Source organism: Bufo bufo, chromosome 5, assembly GCF_905171765.1.
Source record: "Bufo bufo chromosome 5, aBufBuf1.1, whole genome shotgun sequence".
NCBI classification, from domain to species: domain Eukaryota; kingdom Metazoa; phylum Chordata; class Amphibia; order Anura; family Bufonidae; genus Bufo; species Bufo bufo.
In genome coordinates, this window is record NC_053393.1 from 386238436 (window position 1) to 386262164 (window position 23729).

At 43.3% G+C, this 23729-nt stretch overlaps 1 protein-coding gene across 1 annotated transcript in view; it reads right to left on the reverse strand.

Moving 5' to 3' along the window:
* Positions 1–20799, reverse strand: part of LOC121001865 (regulator of G-protein signaling 9-binding protein B-like) — a 42823-nt gene extending 22024 nt beyond the window's left edge. Inside the window, exons 1-2 of the mRNA XM_040433084.1 lie at positions 20704–20799; positions 9334–9643 (exon numbers count right to left, since the gene is read on the reverse strand). Of these exons, the coding sequence (XP_040289018.1) occupies positions 9334–9643; positions 20704–20799 (406 nt within the window). The remainder of the gene's footprint in view (positions 1–9333; positions 9644–20703) is intronic.
* Between the last annotated feature and the right edge of the window lie 2930 nt (positions 20800–23729).

The following is a 23729-nucleotide window of genomic DNA, read 5'->3' on the forward strand; positions in this document are numbered from 1 at the left end:
CTGCTGCTCTGTGCTTTGTGCACACAGCATCAGGGATGTTACCATGGCAACCAGGGCTTCTGTAGCGTCTTGGCTGCCATGGTAACCGATCGGAGCCCCAGGCTTACACAGCTGGGGCTCCGATCAGAAGCTGCCACTGCACCACCAATGAGGGGGAGTGGAGAGGTCCCTGTGGCCACTGCCACCAATGATTTTAATACTGGAGGGTTGAGAGGGGCCGGCGCACTGTGCCACCAATGATTTTAATGGGATGGGGGGATTGAGGGGGGGGGGGGGCACACTGCACCACCAATGATTTTACCCCTTTATACAGGAGGCGGGTACTAGCAGATCAGCGGCAGTTAACTGCCGCTGATCGCAGCTCCCTGTCAGGGGCAGGGTGCCGGCAATGTGATTCTGCTGCCGGCACCCGCCTCCTGTATGTGTTAAAGACTGACTACTGTATATGAGTCCAGACTTTCACTATTAGGCCACACAGAGCGGCGCCCAGCGATGTCTCAGCACTCACCATTTAGTCCTGGGCGCCGCTCCGTTCGCCCGCAGTGCCCCATTACTGTCTCCTCTCCTGCTCCACATGCTGCTGATTACTATCGGAGCGATGGGAGGAGACATCAGCTTCACTAGTGGGCGTTCCTTCTCCCTGGCTGTAGCGCTGTCCAATCGCAGCGCAGGGAAAAGGAACGCCCACTAGTGAAGCTGATGTCTCCTCCCATCGCTCCGATAGTAATCCTATCATTGGTGGCGCAGTGCGCCCGCCCCTCCTCCGCCCCCTCTCTTCTCATTGCCGCCCCTCCTCCACCCCCTCTCTTCTCATTGCCGCCCCTCCTCCGCCCCTCTCTTCTCATTGCCGCCCCTCCTCCGCCCCTCTCTTCTCATTGGTGGCAGCGGCAGCAGCACAGGGGGAGGGAGGACAGCTTTCTTCTCCCCGTGCTGCTGAGAGAGAACATGAGCGCGCCGATAGCAGCGCGCTCATGTTCAGAGATACTAGACTGCGCAGAAGCGCAGCCCAGTATCGAAAAAACGGAAATCCCGGTATCGTATCGATACCGGGACAAAAGTATCGATTGGGTATCGAAATTTCGATACCCGCAACAACCCTACTGACAACGCTGGCAGCAGAGTACGTAGTTACTTGGGCAACCGAGGAGGGGAAACAAGGGAAACACACAGTAGTTCCAACAGAGGCAAGGCAACACTCTCCAAGGCCTGGGACAGTTTCATGACACCCCGCCAGCAACCTCACCATGATGCACGGCCTAGTGTCACAAGGAGGTAAAAGTTTTGGAAGATGGTGAAGGAGTACGTAGCAGACCGTGTCAGCGTCCTTCTGTGCCTTACAACTATTGGGTGTCCAAGCTGGACACGTGGCACGAATTGGCACTCTACGCCTTGCAGGTGCTGGCCTGCCCTGCAGCCAGCGTTTTGTCAGAGCGGGTATTTAGTGCTGCTGGGGGCATAATAACTGATAAGCGCATCCGACTGTCAACTGAAAATGCTGACAGGTTGACTCTTATCAAAATGAACAAGGCCTGGATTGCCCCTGACTTCTCTACTCCACCAGAGGAAAGCGGCTGAACATAAAGGCACTTTAAATGTGGCTTTTATTGAATACACTGTATTCCCATGCACCCCTTCCACAACAAAAAAGGGTATATCGTTCAATCTTCCTTTTCTCATCCTCCTCCTCCTCCATCATATCAACATGCTTATTAGGCTGCCCTTGCTCCTGAGGGTCGACTCAGCAGCAGGCCCTCAACCATAATTTATTCGATGGTCAGCTCAGCAGCAGGCCCTCAACCATAATTTTTTGGATGGTCAGCTCAGCAGCAGGCACTCGCCACTAATGTTTTAGAGAGTCAGCTCAGCAGCAGGCCCTCGCCCATAATGTTTTAGATGGTCAGATCAGCAGCAGGTCCTCACCCATAATATTTTAGATGGTCAGATCAGCAGCAGACCCTCGCCCATAATGTTTTAGATGGTCAGCTCAGCAGCAGACTCTCACCCATAATGTTTTAGATGGTCAACTCAGCAGCAGGCACTCGCCCCTAATGTTTTAGATAGTCAGCTCAGCAGCAGGCCCTCGCCCCTAATGTTTTAGATGGTCAGCTCAGCAGCAGGCCCTCGCCCATAATGTTTTAGATGGTCAGATCAGCAGCAGGCCCTCGCCCATAATGTTTTAGATGGTCAGCTCAGCAGCAGGCCCTCACCCATAATGTTTTAGGTGGTCAGCTCGGCAGCAGGCCCTCGGCCCTAATGTTTTAGATGGTCAGCTCAGCAGCAGGCCCTCGCCAATAATGTTTTTGATGGTCAGCTTAGCAGCAGGCCCTTGCCCATAATGTTTTAGATGGTCAGCTCAGCAGCAGCATCATTTTTTTTTCTTATTGTCCCCCTCTAAAACCTAGGTGCATCTTATAGGTCGAAAAATACAGTACTTGCTTGCTCCTCCTCCTGACCTCTCCTGCCCTTTTTGTACGCCATGCTCCATGATGTCACGCGGAGGCACTTCAACGCTAGGGTTAGCCGATCCCTGGTCTCCTTCCTGAACTGTAGAGTGGTGCCCACTTCCAGCCCTGAGACCAGCTGCCCAGAGCACTGATCCTGAGCCTGCTGGAGTCTTCAGAACTGTAAGTATTTACAGTAATTCACTGTAAGCTATGATATATATATATATATATATATATATATATATATATAAAACTTGTTTTATGTGAGTAAGAGTGCTGGTTGGTTGGAGAAGGGGGGATGGAGAAGGGGGAGGGGTGGATGGAGGGGTTAGTAGTACAGTACTATCTGCACATCTACAAAAGTAATCTTCAAAATACTATGTATTTGTGTCAGAAGTTGTGCTTTTTTAATTTTTAGAATAAAGATACAGCCATTTTATTTGATACTTTTGTGCTGATTCTTTTTTTTTCTCTATATTAAGGGACACTATAGTCACCAGAACTGCAACAGCTAAACGTAGTAGTTCCGGTGTCTATAGCATGTCTCTGCAAGCTTTTTAATGTAAACACTGCCTTTTCAGAAAAAAAGGCAGCATTTACATTACTGCCAAGGAAAACCTCTAGTGGCCACTCATCAGACGGCCACTAGAGGTGCTTCCTAGTCCAGTGTTGCACAACGTGCAACACTGGCATCCACGGTAAAACAATCCTCATAGAAATGCATTGATTCAAAGCATCTCCATGAAGCCATGCATGCGCAATATCCTCCCAATGCTTCCCTATGGGAAAGCAGTGGGTTGGCTATGATATACTCACACACTGCACATTCCTGTGCATTGTATTGATGAGGTGGATCTGTAATACATTCACAAACTGCACAATGTGTTGTGGTGGAGGGCTTGATTGCATGCTAGGGTGTGGGAAGGCGGAATCCAGGGGGCCCAAGTAAAATCTTGCCCAGGGTCCAATCAATATTAAAGATAGCCCTGAGCGTACTACTCAGACAACATCGTTCTCAGCAGTGACCTCAGAGTCCAAGATGCATCCAGACATCCTCCCCATGTTGTTCCCGAAAAACAAAGAGTAGATGCATATCATGTCAAACGTCATTGGAAAAAAGGCATTACATCGAGATTCACAAATATGACAGGTGTTAGACACTGGAGCTTGGGTCATCTGACCTTACATATCATGCTTCATGAATCATACGATTTCATAGAGAGACCAGTTTCCAATGATTGAGCAGAATAAAAATCAATGAACTAAACACATAAACAGGTGAAGGGGGGGGGGGGGATAGGGTCGGGTATGATCACATCAATTTGGTTTCCATCAATTTCTGACCTTTTCATGTGAACCAGACACCCTCCCCTCTTCAGAGCAGGGGATGCCTGGTTTAAATGCTTGGGTTCTCCCATTGACTTCCATTGTGCTCGGGTGCTCGGTCCGAGCATCACGAGGTGTTCTACTCGAGCACCCGAGCACTATGGTGCTCGATCAACACTAGTTATTACTAATAAGTATACCTAAGTATTTAAAATTACGCCTGTACATTCTATCTACGGGCATGAAAATAGATTTATTTCTGTTTCTCTTAAAAGGGATGTTTCACTTCAGAAAATGGCATTTATCATGTAGACAAAGTTAATACAAGACACTAATGTATTGTGATTGTCCATATTCAGGGGCGGATTGGCCATAGACAATAGAGAGAAATTTCCCAGCGGGCCAATGCCGCAGGGGGCCACTCAAGTCCTCCTCTCTGACACTGACTGGGTATATAATGAGCTCTCAACAGTAACGCTGTGAGACTCAGGTACTCATGTATCCAGCCAGCGACCGCACATGTCATCCTAAATTCAACTGCTGTGGCCTGCATCTCACATCCTTAGCCCCTGCTCCATTGACAACTGGAGGAGGAGGACAGAAGATAGTAGCTATGTATGGCCACCACAGAGGGCCAGCTTTTGCAGCAGTATATTGTGCTGCACTGTGTTATTTGGTTCTGCTGGGATGGTATTTTGCACTATGGTATTGTTGACCCCACCTACTTATGTTGCCTTGCTTCTGTTAATTTGGATCTGCCTACAAAAAGGAGCCACTTTTATTTTTTATTTTTTCCAGCGTCACTTTAAGTTCCCAGTTCGCCCCTGTCCATATTGCCTCCTTTGCTCGCTTCATAAATTTTTCCATCATATTATACACTGCTCGTTTCTATATTTATGACCACCCTGCAATCCAGCAGCGGTGGCCATGAGGGCACACTAAAGGAAAAAGCGCCGGCCTCTCTGGTGGCCAGGACCACAGGAGTGCAGGTAGGTTGGCGCTTTTACAATCACAATACAATAGTAAGTGTCTTGAATTAACTTTGCCTACATGATAAATGCTATTTGCTGAACTGAGACAACCAGGTGTGCACTACCAATGAGACCAGGTGAGGCGATCACCCCTAAGGCAGCACCAGGTAGGGGCAAGAGAGGGGCAGTTAAAGGTCCATGGGCTGAAGGGAAGGGGTAAGGTTAACAAATTAGCATTGGGGAGGGAGGGGCACCGTTTGAGTTTTCGCCTGAGGCAGCAGAAAGGCTAGGTGCACCTATTGAGACAACTGCCTTTAAGACCAGAGAAGTGTCCAATTTTGACAATGAACTGGCTCTAATATGCCTGATATACCGTATATATTTTCAATAGCGAACAGAAATCTTTTCTATCGACCCTTCAAATAAATCCTTATGCACCTATCTTCTCGAGCTGCATTTGCTAGGGGCTCTATAATGAAAGAACAATGGAGATAGAGGGAATCCCTGCCTGGTACCCCGCTTGAGGCTAAACATAGAGGACAGTTCCAAATTAGTCTTAACCAGGCAACAGGCTGAAAATATAATAAACTTCCCCAGAAAACTAAAGAATTTCAGAACCTTCCACAAAAACCATCAAAGGCCTTCGATATATCCAGTGACAAAAATCAAGCAGCCTCTGTATTCACAACCAAACTCTTCATGCAATTGATGATTAAGAAATAAACACCTTAGTTTCAGACCAATAGATTTATTTGGCATAAAGTCCACCTGGATGTTATTAATGATAGAAGAAATAACCTTTCCCAAGCAACCCTGGATCGCTCATACTTTTATCTGCTTTTGAAATGAGGGAGATTATTACTTCCCTCTAAAATTGGGGAGGTTTATTAATAATGAACCCTTCTTTAATAGTTTCAAAAAGAATGGAAGCAAGGATGTCACACGTGACGCAATGGGGGCAGGTCACTGATGCGGCCTGTGATTGGCTGCAGTGGTTACATGTCCCCCCGTCGGCAGATCTTGATATCAGATTGTAACAGATTGGCAGGCTTTTGAATTTACTGCCCTGATTACCCCATACATAAAATAAAAATTTTCTGCTAATTAAAGTTATGTATTGTGACACAGAGAGAGGTTTTGTCTGGGAAAACATATATTTTCCTCCCAGCATGTGCTGCTGGGCTGATTTACAGCCAGGTGAGGTCAAATACCGGACCAGATTTTAAGTGCCGATCCGGGTTTTGGCAGCACCTGGCTGTCCTTTAATAGGCAGCTGGGCTCAGAAGCGATGTCTCTGTGATGGGATCTGGGAGCCTTGTGTCTGGATGAAGGCTTGCTACCTGTTTGGCATGAAAACAGATTGGTGCTGCTATGGTCAAGGACTCTGAAGCAGAATTGCTGCATGGTGTGAGTTACCATCAACACCGCAAGGTGACTTTTTGTTTGATTATGACTGCTTGCTTTGTCACTAGCCTAAAGTGTGAATAAAACACTGAACTGCTTGATCCAAAGAACTTGTTGTTGCCTCTATACTGCATCCACTAATCCTGTCTACCAGAGCGAAACCCCACAGTATATATAATTTTATAATGGTATGTTTGTTTGTTTTTTAACTCCTTAAAGACTCAGCGATTTTCTGTTTCTGCATTTTCATTATTTACTCTCTGCCTTCCCAGAACCATGACTTTTTAGTTTTCTGTTCACATAGCTATAGAAGAGCTTGTTTTTTGCAGGACATGTTATACTTTCTAATGGCTTTTAATTCAAAGACTCCAGCCAAGTTGTATTTAGTGCAATTTCGTTTTATTTTGCAAACAAATGGTGGTCGCTACGGCAAAGTGACGTTTCGGCACATCCGTGCCTTCATCAGACTGTAGCAAAAAAGTAGATAAACATAGGTAAATATATCAGATATTTCCATAAGTCTACATGATAGCGATTATATTATATACGTCTATGTGCTTGTTAAGTTCACAAATGCAGAAAACATATAGAAGTTTAAGAATAAAAATAGAAATAAAAGTAACAATTTTTAAGGAAGTTAGAAAAATACATAGATAACTTCTGTTGCTGAAGTTCAAGGCTAAAAAAAGGCCTATAATGGCAAGGACACAGTCATCAGTGGTCATCCTCTTATGATCAGAACATGCTTATCTGTGATAAGTTAAGGAAATTCTCAAAACATGGTCAATGCTAATATTATAATATTATAATGACAGGTGATAGTTTCTGCCTATATTTCAGCAGGTAGCAGGTTGAGGCATAATGGTAATAATAGGTAGCAGTTTCTGTCTATATATCAGCCGGTGGCAGGTTGAAGCATAATGGTCCAGATTCTCAGGAGTAACTTACCTAGTGCCGCTTGAAGAAAAGAGGGTCTCAGTTGTGGACGCAGTTGAAGGTAGACATGCGGTAGTGCCGCTGGAGAGGAGAAGCGCCATGTCTGTGGTCATATGTGTGGGGATTTAAATACCCACACACTGTCCCAGCGTTTTTCGCGCTTCCCGAACCGGAAGTGCGTCACGTGGAAAGCAAGCTATCGCCGCCATGCGTTCCACCGACAGGAAGTGTCTAGGTGGAGCGCAGGGCGGACCTACAGTTACATTGCGATGAATGGAATAAATTAGACAGAGTGGCGTGTGACAGAATGTGCTCTGTGTGGCACTGTATAATGATGAAAACGGGGTTGGTCTTGGTATTAAAGGGAAGTATAGTGTGACGAGGTGGAACGCATATTGAATGGATGATGCGTTCCACCGGCCGGAAATGTCTATAGGTGATGTGTGTGTTGGGAGAGGGAAAATGACATTTACTAGATTGAAGAGAATGGCTATTATATTTTATAAGAAAATGAAAGAATATTTCCTTAATATCCTTTTATTTTCTTATAAAATATAATAGCCATTATATGCGTTCCACCTCGTCACACTATACTTCCCTTTAATACCAAGACCAACCCCGTTTTCATCATTATACAGTGCCACACAGAGCACATTCTGTCACATGCCACTCTGTCTAATTTATTCCATTCATCGCAATGTAACTGTAGGTCCGCCCTGCGCTCCACCTAGACACTTCCTGTCGGTGGAACGCATGGCGGCGATAACGCACTTCCGGTTCCGGAAGCGCGAAAAATGCCGGGACAGCGTGTGGGTATTTAAATCCCCACACATATGACCACAGACATGGCGCTTCTCCTCTCCAGCGGCACTACCGCATGTCTACCTTCAACTGCGTCCACAACTGAGACCCTCTTTTCTTCAAGCGGCACTAGGTAAGTTACTCCTGAGAATCTGGACCATTATGCTTCAACCTGCCACCGGCTGATATATAGACAGAAACTGCTACCTATTATTACCATTATGCCTCAACCTGCTACCTGCTGAAATATAGGCAGAAACTATCACCTGTCATTATAATATTATAATATTAGCATTGACCATGTTTTGAGAATTTCCTTAACTTATCACAGATAAGCATGTTCTGATCATAAGAGGATGACCACTGGTGACTGTGTCCTTGCCATTATATGCCTTTTTTTTAGCCTTGAACTTCAGCAACAGAAGTTATCTATGTATTTTTCTAATTTCCTTAAAAATTGTTACTTTTATTTCTATTTTTATTCTTAAACTTCTATATGTTTTCTGCGTTTGTGAACTTAACAAGCACATAGACGTATATAATATAATCGCTATCATGTAGACTGATGGAAATACCTGATATATTTATCTATGTTTATCTACTTTTTTGCTACAGTCTGAAGGCACGGATGTGCCGAAACGTCACTTTGCCGTAGCAACCACCATTTGTTTGCAAAATAAAATGAAATTGCACTAAATACAATACATACATTGGCTGGAGTCTTTGAATTAATTGTTTATAGGGGTGGGAACCCTACTCCAGCAGAATATCCACTGTGTGCTACAAGGGCTCTGCTTGAAATTATAAAGAATCCCTAACCTGGTGAAGCACCGTGGCAAAAACATGACAAGCGATACGCTTTCATTCCAAGATGATGAAATCAACTCTATCCTATCCAAAGTCACCTTAACAAGTGACTTTCTACAAACGCCCAGCTCGGAGTTCAAGGCTAGAGACCTGGAAAGAGAATCCAGAAAACTCTTGAGCTTTGAATTACACAGTGTAACTATGGCCGAATATCTCAAAGTCAAACGTATACCTCGTGGCCTGAGGATACGGACAAGACCAACTTTTTTCAAAGACAACCGGGACTATTGTTCTAAGTTTGAACAAATACTTAACAAATGTTCTTTTGATATAATGACTCTAACTTTATCCTTCCTACAACAAGCTATCATAGATACCAAAGAATTAATCAAAAGCACAGAGGATCAGCTCAAGGCAATACTCTCGCAAGAAGACTACGAAAAACTACTGGAAAAACTGAGAACACATCTGGCAACTCAACGAAAATAAATCGAGGACACCAAAAGGAATAAATTAACCAGAAATATCACTTAATTTCTTTGCATATGTGTTGTGAAAGAAGTCTTTAGTCATATTTTCATCCCTCTATGAATCTATGTAATTCATTTATACGGTTAATATATGGCTCTTAGTGAGCTGCTTACCTGTAGCACCAGTCTGCATTGCTGGTTGATGAGTTGATGAGAGGGGAGCAGCCAGGCCCAAGTCAAACACTCTGCACATGTCATTGTGCAGAAGCTCCAGACAACTGGAAAACTGCACCCATAGATGCTCCAGCACCCGCCTGTCTTCCTTGTTCAACTGCTTGTCCCGAAGAGCAGCAGTTATTACATTCCTGTTGCTTACTGCTAGCTCTTGTGCCCTTTCTCTTGTACGTCTCAATTCATCACGTAAGTGTTTGCTGTCTGACGAGCCACCAACAGTGATTGCCAAGTGTCTGTAGCAGGCCACAACCTTCCCATTGGTACATAAAAGAAAAAAGAGACTTAATTAATATGGAAAACATAAGATGAATGTGTATGGCTCAGCCATTTGCCAAATGAGCCTTAGGGCTCTTCCACACGTCAGTGCTTGGTCAGTGATTTTCATCAGTTATCTGAGCCACAACCACAAGTAAAGCCTACACAGAAATAAACTTTATTATTGTAATTTTGCGATGAAACTTTATTTTGGTATCCCAGCCCTGAGGACTCCAAGCCACTGCGTGACGTTATCTGGAGAAATCTGAATTCCCTATTAGTATGTCATTTTGCAATGTGTATGGAAACCGGAGTACCTGGAGAAAAGTTATGCAAACACGAAGCGAACATACAAACTCCATACAGATATTGTCCTTGGTTGGATTTGAACCCAGGATGTGCAAGGCACCAGTGCTAACCATTGAGCCACTGTGCTGCCCATAAGGTGTAATGGAAAGATTTGCACCTGTTCTGCGATTTTGACCCACACCTGGTATTAACCCACAATCACTGATGGAAATCACTTACCAAACACTACCAAAAGACACTGAACTAGGCCTTACTAGATCAGAATGCCAATAGTGTTATTAACTGTTAAACACAAATACTGTACATTAGTTTAGAAGAAGAGGCAGTAGATCAAAAGGAAAACACATGATTGTCGGAGCTGAGCATGCAGCAGTGTTTGTTTGTAGTCTGTAACTATGGAGACACATAGGTCTGCATAATAGCTGTGGACACAAAATAATATTGTACCTTTTAATCAAGAAATTTTGGTAAAATTCCTTTATAATTTCATTTAGATACATTGGAGCAAGGTCTACAGCAGCTAGTGTTGGACTGGGGTGTCTATGGCCCACCAGTAAAATCTATTTTGGGGGCCCACTGTACAGATATATTAAAGCATTACCTGCTCACATAGCAGCAGACAACAGCAAGACACTACAACATAAAATTTTATAGAGGTCCCTGCCGAAACTTTGAGAAGGCAAGTCCCTGGGAAAGGAGGATAGTGTCTGGCCTACCTGTGTACCTATAAGGCCTCTTTCACACGGGCGGTGCGGGAAAAGGTGCGGGTGCTTTGCGAGAACATGCGCGATTTTTCCGCGTGAGTGCAAAACATTTTAATGCGTTTTGCACTCGCGTGAGAAAAATCGGCATGTTTGGTACCCAAACCCGAAGTTCGGGTTTGGATTAGGTGCTGGGTAGATTGTATTCTTTTCCCTTAAAACATGGTTACAAGGGAAGATAATAGAATTCTGACAACAGACTGCATAGTAAACTAGCGCTGGAGGGGTTAAAAAAAAATTAATTTTTTTTTAACTCACCTTAATCCACTTGCTCACGCAGCCCGGCTTCTCTTCTGTCTTCTTTTTTGCTCTGTGCAGGAAAAGGACCTGTGGTGACGTCACTCCGGTCATCACATGATCCATCACCATGGTAAAAGATCATGTGACGGACCATGTGACGACCAGAGTGACGTCCCCACAGGTCCTTTTCCTACACAAAGCAAAAAAGAAGACAGAAGAGAAGCCGGGCTGTGCGAGCAAGTGGATTAAGGTGAGTCTAATTATTATTTTAATTTTTTTAACCCCTCCAGCCCTATTTTACTATGCATTCTGTATTCAGAATGCTATCATTTTCCCTTATAACCATGTTATAAGGGAAAATAATAATGATCGGGTCCCCATCCCGATCGTCTCCTAGCAACCGTGCATGAAAATCGCACCGCATCCGCACTTGCTTGCGGATGCTTGCGATTTTCACGCAACCCCATTCGTTTCTATGGGGCCTGCGTTACGTGAAAAACGCACAAAGAGGAGCAGCCCCATAGAAATGAATGGATCAGGATTCAGTGCGGGTGCAATGCGTTCAACTCACGCATTGCACCCGCGCGGAATACTCACCCGTGTGAAAGGGGCCTAAGTCATCTCTGCAATCTGATTGCATCTATAATAATACACTGAGTACACTACTGTAGTTTCTTAAATAATCTACCTAGTTTTTATATGAACTTGAAGTGCTGTAAGCTGCCTATCTGTAATTCTACTGTGTTATGTGCCACTTGTGAAGGGAGTGGGAGACTAGGGGCCCACCAGGGGACTCGCCTGTAACCCTGTGGGCCAGTCCGAGCCTGACATCAACCACTAGAGGAAGTTTAGGAGATTACTGCAGACAAAGTTATTATTCTTAAATGGTTGCTTTATCAATCTATTTTCACTAAGATTACCTTAAATCTTCCAAATTCAGCGGGTGAAATACACATTCACAGACACACACCCATTAAGCAGTACATTGTTTTAGACCTATTTAGGGTATATTTGTTCCATTTCTGACTAATAAATTCCATATACTTGAATGGTTTTCCTTTGATACCAAGCACACGGATGTCTAACAAAAGTGCAGTTCAAATTAATTCATGTAGACGTTTCTACAACATGTGTTAGGGCTCATGCACACGGCCATTGCCCGTCCATGGTCGTATTGTGGCCCCCATGCAGCGGGTCCGCAATACACAGGCACCGGCCGTGTACACTTGAATGGGTCCACAATCCAGGAGATGCGGTGCGGAACGAAAGCACGGATCATAACCCCACGGAAGCACAACATGGTGTTTCTGTCTGTGCCTCCGCACCACAAAAAAATAGAACATATTCTATTTTTTTACCGTGCGGATGGATCACGGACCCATCCAAGTTGAATGGGTCTCGATCCGTCTCAGATGCCGCACGGATGCTGCCCATGCATTAGGGACTGCAAATTGCGGTCCCCAATGCACGGAACGGCCTCAGAACGGCCGTGTGTATAAGCCCTTACATGTATGTATACCCTTAGATAAAAAAAAGAACAAAAAAAGAGGTAATAGTACTTATGGAAATGAAAGTATGCCAATCTAAATAATTACAATAGTCCTTGTCTAAAAATTATAGCAGTTAAAAACTAGTATAGTTGCTTATAGAAACCTATCAATTAAAGGGGTCCTCCAGAATGACAGCTTACGGGATGGGTGATGGGTGATAAGTGTCTGATCAGTGGAGGTCTAATGGCTGGGACCCCCACTGTTCATGAGAACAGGGGTCTTGTATTTAGAATTTTTTAACCAATTTGAATGGAGCAGTGGTGGAGCATGTGCACTATGTCTCAACTGAAAGTCTGTGGGACTGCTGAAGATGAATACAGTCGACTCTGGAAGATCCATAGAGTTTGAATGGATTTTCCTAGCATGTGCTCAACCACCGTTCCACCCAAACGGTGTGACGTTGGACCGCCATTCTTGTTGTCATTCTGGGACAACCCCTTCAATTTTCTATCCTCCAATGAAAGAATGTAAGCAGGATTATGTTTGGTTGCTGGGAGCACCTTCACTTTTTTTTTTACTAGGCTAGTTTAATACATAATTTATATTGAATGTTAATGGCACACCACCTAAGGGTCCATTCACACGTCCGCAACTTGGGTTCGGAACGGGTGTGGACCATTAATTTTCAATGGGCCTGGAACGGATGCGGACAGCACACTATGTGTTGTCCGCATCCGCACTTCCGGATCCGCAATTATGTTCCCGAAAAAAATAGAACATGTCCTATTCTTGTCCGCAACTGCGGACAAGAAAAGGCATTTTCTATTATGGTGCCGGCAAAATGCGGAACGCACATTGCCGGTGTCCGTGTTTTGCGGATCCGCAAATTGCGGACCGCAAAAACACCTACGGATGTCTGAATGGACCCTAAGAGGTGTGTTTGCAGGATTTGGGTCCAAAGCCAGATAGAAGTAATAAAGAAGAATTCCTTGTATAAGGGGTTAATTATCAAACTGGTGTAAAGTAGAACTGGCTTAGTTGCCCATAACAACCAATCAGATTCAACCTTTCATTTTCCAAAGGAGCTGTCAAAAATGAAAGGTGGAATCTGATTAGTTGTTATGGGCAACTAAGTCTGTTCTTCTTTACACAAGTTTGACAAATGACTCCAAGTTCTTGCTGAAATAACTTTTTGTCAGTTTGGCCAATTCTGTCCACAGTAAAAAGTACAATAACTATGCTTTGCTGAGAGGCTCAGGCTTACAGCTCTGCTTGGCATGGCGGATTCTGCTGAAGCAGGTTCTGTGGCCACTGCTATTGTTTTCCAACAGGCAGCATTCAGCAGATGCTTACTCTCACACACTATTGGGCCCATCTCCGCTTAGCTAAGGGTACTTTCACACTTGCGTTAAAGTTTTCCGGTATTGAGTTCCGTACTAGGGGGCTCAATACCGGAAAAAAAAAGATCCGTTTTATCCTAGAGAAATATGTTCAGTATGCATCAGGATGTCTTCAGTTCAGTCACTCTTACGATATTTGGCCACCATCCAAAATTCCGGAACACTTTCAGGATCCGGCATTATTTTCTATTGAAATGCATTAAGTGCACCAAGTGTTATGGCAAAGCGGAACCGGTTTTCCTGTCTGCGCATGCGCAGACCTTTAAAAACGCAAATAAATACCGGATCCGTTTTTCCAGATGACACCGGAGAGACGGTTCCGGTGTTTCAATGCATTTGTTAGACGGATCGGCATCCGAATCCGTCTACAAATGCTATCCGTTTGCACACGGATTTCCGGATTCGGCTGGCAGTTCTTCACAACGCAAGTGGGAAAGTACCCTAAAGGTCCTCCAACTACAGGTCGCACAGGATAAGAAAGCTGAAAGGACTGCTGTCCTGTCATGTCGCCTGATTGATAGGAATGAGTTCCGTGCTATGTTACATAACAGCCCCAGCCCAAGTGGCTGACGCATATCTCTCTCTCTCCTTCTTGACAATCATAGTGACAATCAAATGCCCCCAGCTCTATATACTGATCATGAGCATATAGCACGACATCCAACTTCCAGTATGCTACTAGGGGGCCCACTTTACTGACCTTTCCACTCCAGAAAGCCGCAGGCTAAAGCTTGCTCCTGAGAGGACTTGCTAGAACTACCCCATGTACATTTTACAAAAAACTTAAAGGCTATGTACACTCTCAGAGGCAATTTTTTATGATTGCATTTTACTCATTTTGGGCTAAATATCATTTTTCAATTGCTCTTTAATAAAAATATTGAGCCATTCTGTCACAAAGGGTTAACTTTTTGTCTAGCTGTGTGAATGGTACTTGCACTTTCACTTTGTGGCGGTCATCTAATAAACCTCATCTGGCTGTGTAAACGCTCGTTCATTGGGTAATATGATCGTTTGTGCTGTCACCTAAATCGTCTTTTGCCAACAGCAGATTGTGCAGTCTAAATAACACTCTTCTGTCGGCAAGCAATGATTCTGTATGGGGACGAGCCATGGCATTAGCGATCTCTCCTTCCCGTACTGTGGAGGAGATCACTGTATGTAAATTAAGAAAGCTTCCTTCCAAAACAATTGTCTGCTCAATTGTCCCATGTAAAAGGATCATAAGCTACATTCTTATCATTGAGCTATAAGAATTGAGCTACACTCACCTAAAGAATTATTAGGAACACCTGTTCTATTTCTCATTAATGCAATTATCTAGTCAACCAATCACATGGCAGTTGCTTCAATGCATTTAGGGGTTGTGGTCCTGGTCAAGACAATCTCCTGAACTCCAAACTGAATGTCAGAATGGAAAAGAAAGGTGATTTAAGCAATTTTGAGCGTGGCATGGTTGTTGGTGCCAGACGGGCCGGTCTGAGTATTTCACAATCTGCTCAGTTACTGGGATTTTCACGCACAACCATTTCTAGGGTTTACAAAGAATGGTGTGAAAAGGGGAAAACATCCAGTATGCGGCAGTCCTGTGGGCAAAAATGCCTTGTGGATGCTAGAGGTCAGAGGAGAATGGGCCGACTGATTCAAGCTGATAGAAGAGCAACGTTGACTGAAATAACCACTCGTTACAACCGAGGTATGCAGCAAAGCATTTGTGAAGCCACAACACGCACAACCTTGAGGCGGATGGGCTACAACAGCAGAAGACCCCACCGGGTACCACTCATCTCCACTACAAATAGGAAAAAGAGGCTACAATTTGCACGAGCTCACCAAAATTGGACTGTTGAAGACTGTAAAAATGTTGCCTGGTCTGATGAGTCTCGATTGCTGTTGAGACATTCAAATGGTAGAGTCCGAATTTGGCGTAATCAGAATGAGAACATGTATCCATCATGCCTTGTTACCACTGTGTAGGCTGGTGGTGGTGGTGTAATGGTGTGGGGGATGTTTTATGGGCACACTTTAGGCCCCTTAGTGCCAATTGGGCATCGTTTAAATGCCACGGGCTACCTGAGCATTGTTTCTGACCATGTCCATCCCTTCATGACCACCATGTACCCATCCTCTGATTGCTACTTCCAGCAGGATAATGCACCATGTGACAAAGCTCGAATCATTTCAAATTGGTTTCTTGAACATGACAATGAGTTCACTGTACTAAAATGGCCCCCACAGTCACCAGATCTCAACCCAATAGAGCATCTTTGGGATGTGGTGCAACGGGAGCTTCGTGCCCTGGATGTGCATCCCTCAAATCTCCATCAACTGCAAGATGCTATCCTATCAATATGGGCCAACATTTCTAAAGAATGCTATCAGCACCTTGTGGAATCAATGCCACGTAGAATTAAGGCAGTTCTGAAGGCAAAAGGGGGTCCAACACCGTATTAGTATGGTGTTCCTAATAATTCTTTAGGTGAGTGTATAATGAGTGTTTAGGAGGTCAGAGAAAAAGAGCTGTCAGCTGAGTTGCCTGACGGAACAGAGTGAAAATTCTGAGCCTGCTACTAGAAACACAAAGCTGTACATAGAAAAGGGATTCAAAATTTCAGTGCAATGCAATAAGATGTACATAGCCTTTAAAATATTTTTTAAACCGCACAAAACATCAAAAACTACTTAAAGGGGTTGTCTGCTTTTTTTTTATAATAATGACCCATCCTCATTATACAGCATTTTTAGCTTTATAAGACACACTTTTAAGCAAGAAAAATCTTGTAAAAAAGTGCCTGCGTCTTATAAACGGCAGCCAGGGAGATCCAGAATGGCCAGACACCCTGACTGCTTCCTTAATGATCTGGCAGAGTGCACATACAGTGCTCCGACTTAGGCTACTTTCACTCTAGCTTTTTAGTTTTCTGGTATTGAGATCCGTCATAGGGGGCTCAATACCGGAAAAAAACGCTTCTGTTTTGTCCCCATTCATTGTCAATGGGGACAAAACTGAACTGAACGGAATGCTCCAAAATGCATTCCGTTCCGTTTAGTTGCGTTCCCATACAGGAGAGCAAACCGCAACATGTGGTAGTTTGCTTTCCATCCTGGGATGGGGAGCAAGACGGATCCGGCATGACCCCCAACGCAAGTCAATGGGGACGGAACCGTTTTCTCTGACACAGTAGAAAACGGATCCGTTCTCCATTGACTTTCAATGGCGTTCAAGACGGATCCGTCTTGGCAATGTTAAAGATAATACAACCGGATCCGTTCATAACGGATGCAGATGGTTGTATTATCAGTAACGGAAGAGTTTTTGCTGAACCCTGCTGCATCCAGCAAAAACGCTAGTGTGAAAGTAGCCTTATCAGTGAGAGAGCTGTGCATCTGCACTCACTTCTCTTCCTGCCTGACACTGATCTGTATGATCAGCAGCAGCAGGAGAGCACATGGGGAGGAAGGTCCTACAGCTGTACTGAAAGGAAATGAAAACTCCAAGTACAGCTTAAGGACCTTTGATGATGTCATCAATGGGAGGAGCCAGAGCAGAAGAACTATACGGCTGGCACCAGTGCAGTGAAATGTGAGTTTTTATTAAATATGATAAGTGTGTGTGTGTATAGCAGAGCTGTATGAGTGTAGCAAAGCTGTATGTGGGTGTAGTAGTGCTGTATGTGTGTATATGTGTATAGCAGAGCTGTATGGGTGTAGCAGAACTGTATGTATGTAGCAGAGATTTACGTATGTAACATAATTGTATGTGCGTGAAATAGAGCTGTGTGTGTAGCAGAGCTGTGTGTGTGTAGCAGGGCTGTATGTGTATAGTAGAGCTGCATCTGTGTATGGCCATGCTGTGTGTGTATAACAGAGCTGTGTGAGTACAAGATTTGTGTGTGTGTGTTGCAGACAAATACTTTAAAAATAATTTAGCAGAACAAGAAACATGGCAGGACACAGCAGAGCAATGACATGAGACACATTTATTTGGATAGTTACTTTTAATGAGGTGACCTCATGCACTATTGCTAGTTGTTACAATGGTCAGCGGATGACACACTAAGGGTAACATTAGCTGACCAAAACTATTCCCTCCATTCTACGGTACACCCTAAAGTTACTGACCTTGACCTTTCCAGTAAACCACGTTCCCTTCAAAAAAATTTTTTTAAAATTTTCTGTTGTCTAAACCTAGGGTGCGTCTTATAAAGCGAAAAATATGGTAAGTCATCAATATTAGATTAGCATGGGTCCACTCCCGGCACCCCGCTGCTCAGCTGTTTGAAGAGACTGGAACACTCAAACAGTGAAGAGAAGGCAGCACTCGTACACCTGCTCACCCTCACAACCGCAGCTCTCAAGCCGTCCCATTCACTTCAATGGGACAGCTCAAGTAAATACGAAGGAGCTGTCCCATTGAAGTAAATGGGACAACTTAGTTGTAATTACACCTGCTGACCTCTGCAATTGCGACGACGAGCAGGTAAAAAGTGAAGAGAAGGCAGCACTCATATGAGCGCTGCTCTCTCTTCAAACAGCTGATCAGCGGGGGTACCAGGAGCCAGACCTCTGCTGATCTGATAATGATGACCTATCCTGAGGATAGGTCATTAATATATAAAAAAATCAAAGAACCCCTTTAAGTAGGGTGGGACGTGCTTCCAAATCACCTTGCTTGCATGCAGACTATATATTTAGTATTTGAAGTAACATATAAGGATTCATACAGCTGACACCTGCTTGCTGCTGACCGGATTGGCAATAACTTTAATCCTGACCATTTAACCCTACAGATGTTGCTGTCAATATGGAATGCGGCATTTCACGGGGGATCCATGTGTCCTCTGATTGGGCCCTCCCAAAACCTGCCATGTTATGGCAACTATTACACCTTGGAACCGAACCAGATTTCGGGAAATGTTTTTTTACAGTAGAAATTTATTTATGAAGTTATTATGCGATATCTCGCAAGACTTCGCGAAGTAATACCTTTGATTCATAGGAGCCAATACATTTTAATACTGTACGGAGCACTCGCTCCGTACAGTATTCAAACGAAGTATTATGCGAATCAACTTCGAATGAACCATCCGAAGTCGATTCGCTCATCCCTACCCAAAATGATGGCAAGAAAAACTACTCACCCCCTCAAAAGAAAACCTCATATACCCGTCACCAAAAATGTTAAAAAAGTTATGCATCACTATGCAAATTACTATTTAAAACATAATAAAAAAACTAACTATATACATTACCATTATGTCATTTTTAAAGTTCAGCAAATGCCGTAAAAGCAGAATGGCAGAATCCCCATAATAGGAAAATATTTTTTACCCCACAAATATTTTTACAGTTTTGTACTACATTTTACGGAACATTAAATAAAAATTTCACAATTGTGTGAACAAATATAACTCGCAAAAGAACTAGCGGTCAAATGACCATATACTCCCTTTAGGGGTCCTAGCTAATGTATATGATTAAAACTACATCTTTTATTATTCTATTCAAACGTATATAACATAGACAAGAAAAATGTGTAAGATTAAAACTATCAGGGACTAGCCGGGGACATTTTACTGATAATGGCAGCAATAGGGTCAGTGCTTTATATTGCAGCACTGTGTTGTTTTATTTGCCATTATCAGTGAAATAATAAATGTCCCCGGCTAGTCCCTGATAGTTTTAATCTTACACATTTTACTTTTCTATGTTATACGTTTTAATAGAATATAATAAAAGATGGAGTTTTAATCATAAACATTAGCTAGGACCCCTAAAGGTAGTATTTGATAATTTGACCACTCGTTCTTTTGTGAGTATTCATCCCGAGGGTCCCAGAAAGGGTGTTTAACAGATATAACTGTCACTTCTTCCCCTATATGTCTAACATCCAGAAGCTCTGTTTTCACCGGCAGCACCACACATAATCCTACCACATATCTATTCTTGTCCAGCAACGCTGCATGTTCATCTGTCTCCTCTCATTCAGTAGGCGGCACTTATCCTTGTACTGACATTGAACACTTGTCAGCGGCACAACAGATACAGTATAACACAAATACACAGAGAAATTGAAATTCTTTCCCATGAAGAGATTGATTTGTGACAAGAAACTCAGTACCAGTCCTGACAAGAATAATGTAGAAAAGCACAACATCATAAAACATTGAAAAACGCCCATATTATGCTACTTTCCCACTAGTGTTTTTACTGGATCTGGCAGGGTTCAGCAACTGATAATACAACACTCTGCATCCGTTATGAACAGATCCGTTTGTATTATCCTTAACATTGCCAAGACGGATCCGTCATGAACTCCATTGAAAGTCGATTGTGTCAGAGAAAATGGATCCCCATTGACTTTTGCTCCGCATCCCAGGACGGAAAGCAAACTACAACATTTTGCGGTTTGCTCTCCGGTATGGGAACGCAACTAAACGGAATGGAATGCATTTTGGAGCATCCCGTTCTGTTCAGTTCAGTTTTCTCCCCATTGACAATGAATGGGGACAAAACGGAAGCGTTTTTTTTCCAGTATTGAGCCCCTATGACGGATCTCAATACCGGAAAACTAAAACGCTAGTGTGAAATTAGCCTTAGGCTACGTTCAGATCAGCACTTGTTATTTTCGTTCTTTTCCGGTGGAGGTTAAAAATTACGAAAATAATGCAAGTGCCAGATTCGGCACATGACTGAATTTAACTGTGCTGAAAAGAACCCACTGACTTTATGGGTCCGTTCGGGATGCCGCTTTGTTCTGCATGCACAAAATATGCCATGTAGGCCTTAAACAGCACCTCCAACACATAGAGTTACAAACAGTATGTTATAAAAAGAACTATAGCAAAGATATACCTTGTTCAGTGCGTCCACTACAGCCCTGCATTCATCCTTCACTTTCTGGAAGTTCACCTGCCCTTCACTGGCCACCTTATTATTTTGCATAGGCATCGCCGCTCACTGCTTTTGAGAAGTCTCCAATAAGTTTTGAAGTTTATCAAGCTGCTTGGTGTGGTTCCTCTGTTGTTAGGGTTGCCATTATTATCCTTACTCTTTTCAGTGAAATGTTGCCCTCTAGTCCCTCATTAGGCATAAAATTTCCCTTTTTAGGATGAAATAGTGGTTGCAGCCTTCCTGAATTAGGTAGAGCAGAGGCATTAACAAGAAGAGTGCTGATAAGTAATCCGAGGATTATGGAAGGAGGTCCTAACCCTTGGGAAATAACAAGGCCTTTGTAATCTCTTTATCCTCTACTCAGCTTTGAAGTGTTCTCTGTACAGTCATGTTGTATGCTATGGTAAACATTTATGCTAGATACATTCTCTTACAATTGGTACTTCTCATTCTTTTTGTGTTCCAAAGACACCAATATTGTGTACAATATAGAGAGTTGAATATACATATTATAGACACATCAAATATGTTCTTCATATAAATTTTACAGGTATCATCGCCTCCTTCAATAAAGAGAGATATGTATCTGTGTTTTAGCCAATGGAGCAGGCATCACTGTGAAATTTAAAAGCAGATCCATGGGAACAACTTTTTTAAACGGGTTTTCTGGGACCCAGCAAAGCCAACTTAATTACACAGAACACACCTGTAGGAGAAAGTTTGTAATATACAACTCTCTCATCCCTCGGCATCAGAGATGTGGCCCTCTTCTTATGTCCCACCAACTGAACATTTATTGTCTCCCATTCACACACTGCCTTCTCATCACACCCTCTCTCTGTCGACGTCCCTCAAGGCTCTGTCCTCTCTAGCCCAGATGTCAGTTCCCTGTTATCCAGAGCCTCAGTGTGTCTATCAGTTATATCTTCCCTCTTCTCCTTCTGTTTTTTAAAACTCCACAGGGAAAAATTTGAATTCATAATTTCCCCCTATGCCATTCAGCCCCTCAGTAGATCAGTTACATCTCCATTCTTTCTTCAGTTTCACAAGTCCACTGCCTTGGGATAGCATATGATTCTGCCCTGCCCTTCAAGCTACACATTAAAGCCCTTACCACCTTCTGCCACCTCCAACTCAAGAACATTTCTCATATCCGCTCTTTCGTTAAGCTTAAATCAACTAAAAAGCTAGTGCATGCCCTTGTCATCTCCCGCCTGGACTACTGCAACATTCTCCTCTGTAGCCTCCCACCTAGCACTCTTGCGCCTCTCCAATCTATTCTCAACTCTACTGCCTGGGTTATCCACCTCTTCCCTCATTTCTCCTCAGCCTCTCCTCTCTGCCAATCCCTTTACTGGCTCCCCATTGCCCAGTGAACTCAGTTCAAGATACTAACAAGTACGTATAAGGCCGTCCACAATCTGTCACCTTCTTACATTTCTGACCTACTCTCCCGATACATCCCCACATGTAATCTCTGATCTTCATAAGATATCCTTCTTTGCTCTCCTCTTATCTACTTATCTGCTACTCACAAAATCGTCTCCAAGTTTTCTCCCGTGTATCTTCCATACTCTGGAACTCGCTACCCCAGCACATCAGATTTTCCCCCAACATCCAAACCAACCTGAAAATCCACCTCTACAACCTAAAATAACCCTGCTGCCCCTCCTTCTCTGTACCAGTCTATTAATATGTTCATTCTTACTGTACGTGTTTTATATTATATATGTGTTTCCCTTTTATAGATGTGGAATTAATGGTATTTAAAAATTAATAATAATAATAATAATAATAATAATAATAATAATAACAATAACACTTACCATTCTGAAGTTGCATGGATTGGCCTCCCGGGAACCGGGTCATGTGACACTTTAGGAGACTTTAAATATTTCTGGCTCTTCAATGATTCTTATGGTCCAAAACATGGATGTCAGACTTGTCTGATGTCTACCATATTAGCACAGCTTGGCTCTGTTCACACAACCTTCTGTAAGAGCTACTGTATATGTTAGGAGGATTTCCAAACATAAAGACTGTATCTGAATGAGTAAAAAATCCTCCTAATGTATCAAAACATTTTAGACAAGTACAGTGTGGCAGTATTTCCAGTCTAATTTTTCCAGGCATTAAAAAAGTCAGTGTCCCAATAAGAGATCGGGATACAGGAGGCATTTACTAAATTGAGAAGAATAATGGATTTTAATGTTGGATACGTCATTCCCAAAAGGTTTAAATCACAGAACTGATCTTAAACTATTAGAAGGTCTTTTTTCTATTTTTTTATAGTGTCTTATTTGCATTTGTACACCTGTTTCTCCATTTTTATTTATTTGGTGATTAGGTGGTGTGTCTACGAACACGTTTATATTCCTGACACTGGGGTTTGTGCATCTCTATAATTAAAACGCATCAGATTGGTGTTATTTTTCTGCCATTCTTTTGTACATGGACCCAGTGTTACTACTTTTTAATCATGTTGGAATAAAAGTTACATTTTATCTTTACTACTGGAGTGCTAGATCAACTTTTCAGTGTACATTCTATAACGGCTGATATTTATGCCAACGTACATGCATTTGGTTATTTATTACCAATAGGCTTAGTTCCCATAAAAAAAAAAAAAAAGTATGTATGTTAAAGAGGCCTTAGCACTTCGTAATCTCACGCATGCGCAAGTACGCCGCATGTTAGTGCCGGCATAGTGCTCCTTCCCTATTTTGGCATCAGCCTCAGGGAATGAACTGTGCATGCGCTAGCTGGCATGCGCGAGATTACAGCGCTTTAACTGTGTGATGTCGGGGGAGCAAGGAGGAGATCCGGAGGATGCGGGGTGGTGCTGGGCTCCTTCACAGTGGGCGTGGCTGGGCTCCTGGAACAGCCCCTTGGGCTCCTTTCTAGCCTTTTTTTTCATGTGTATAAAATCGTTTTGAATAAAAGCACTCAGAGCTATGGAAAATGGATATTGAAGACGTGCTAGTGGC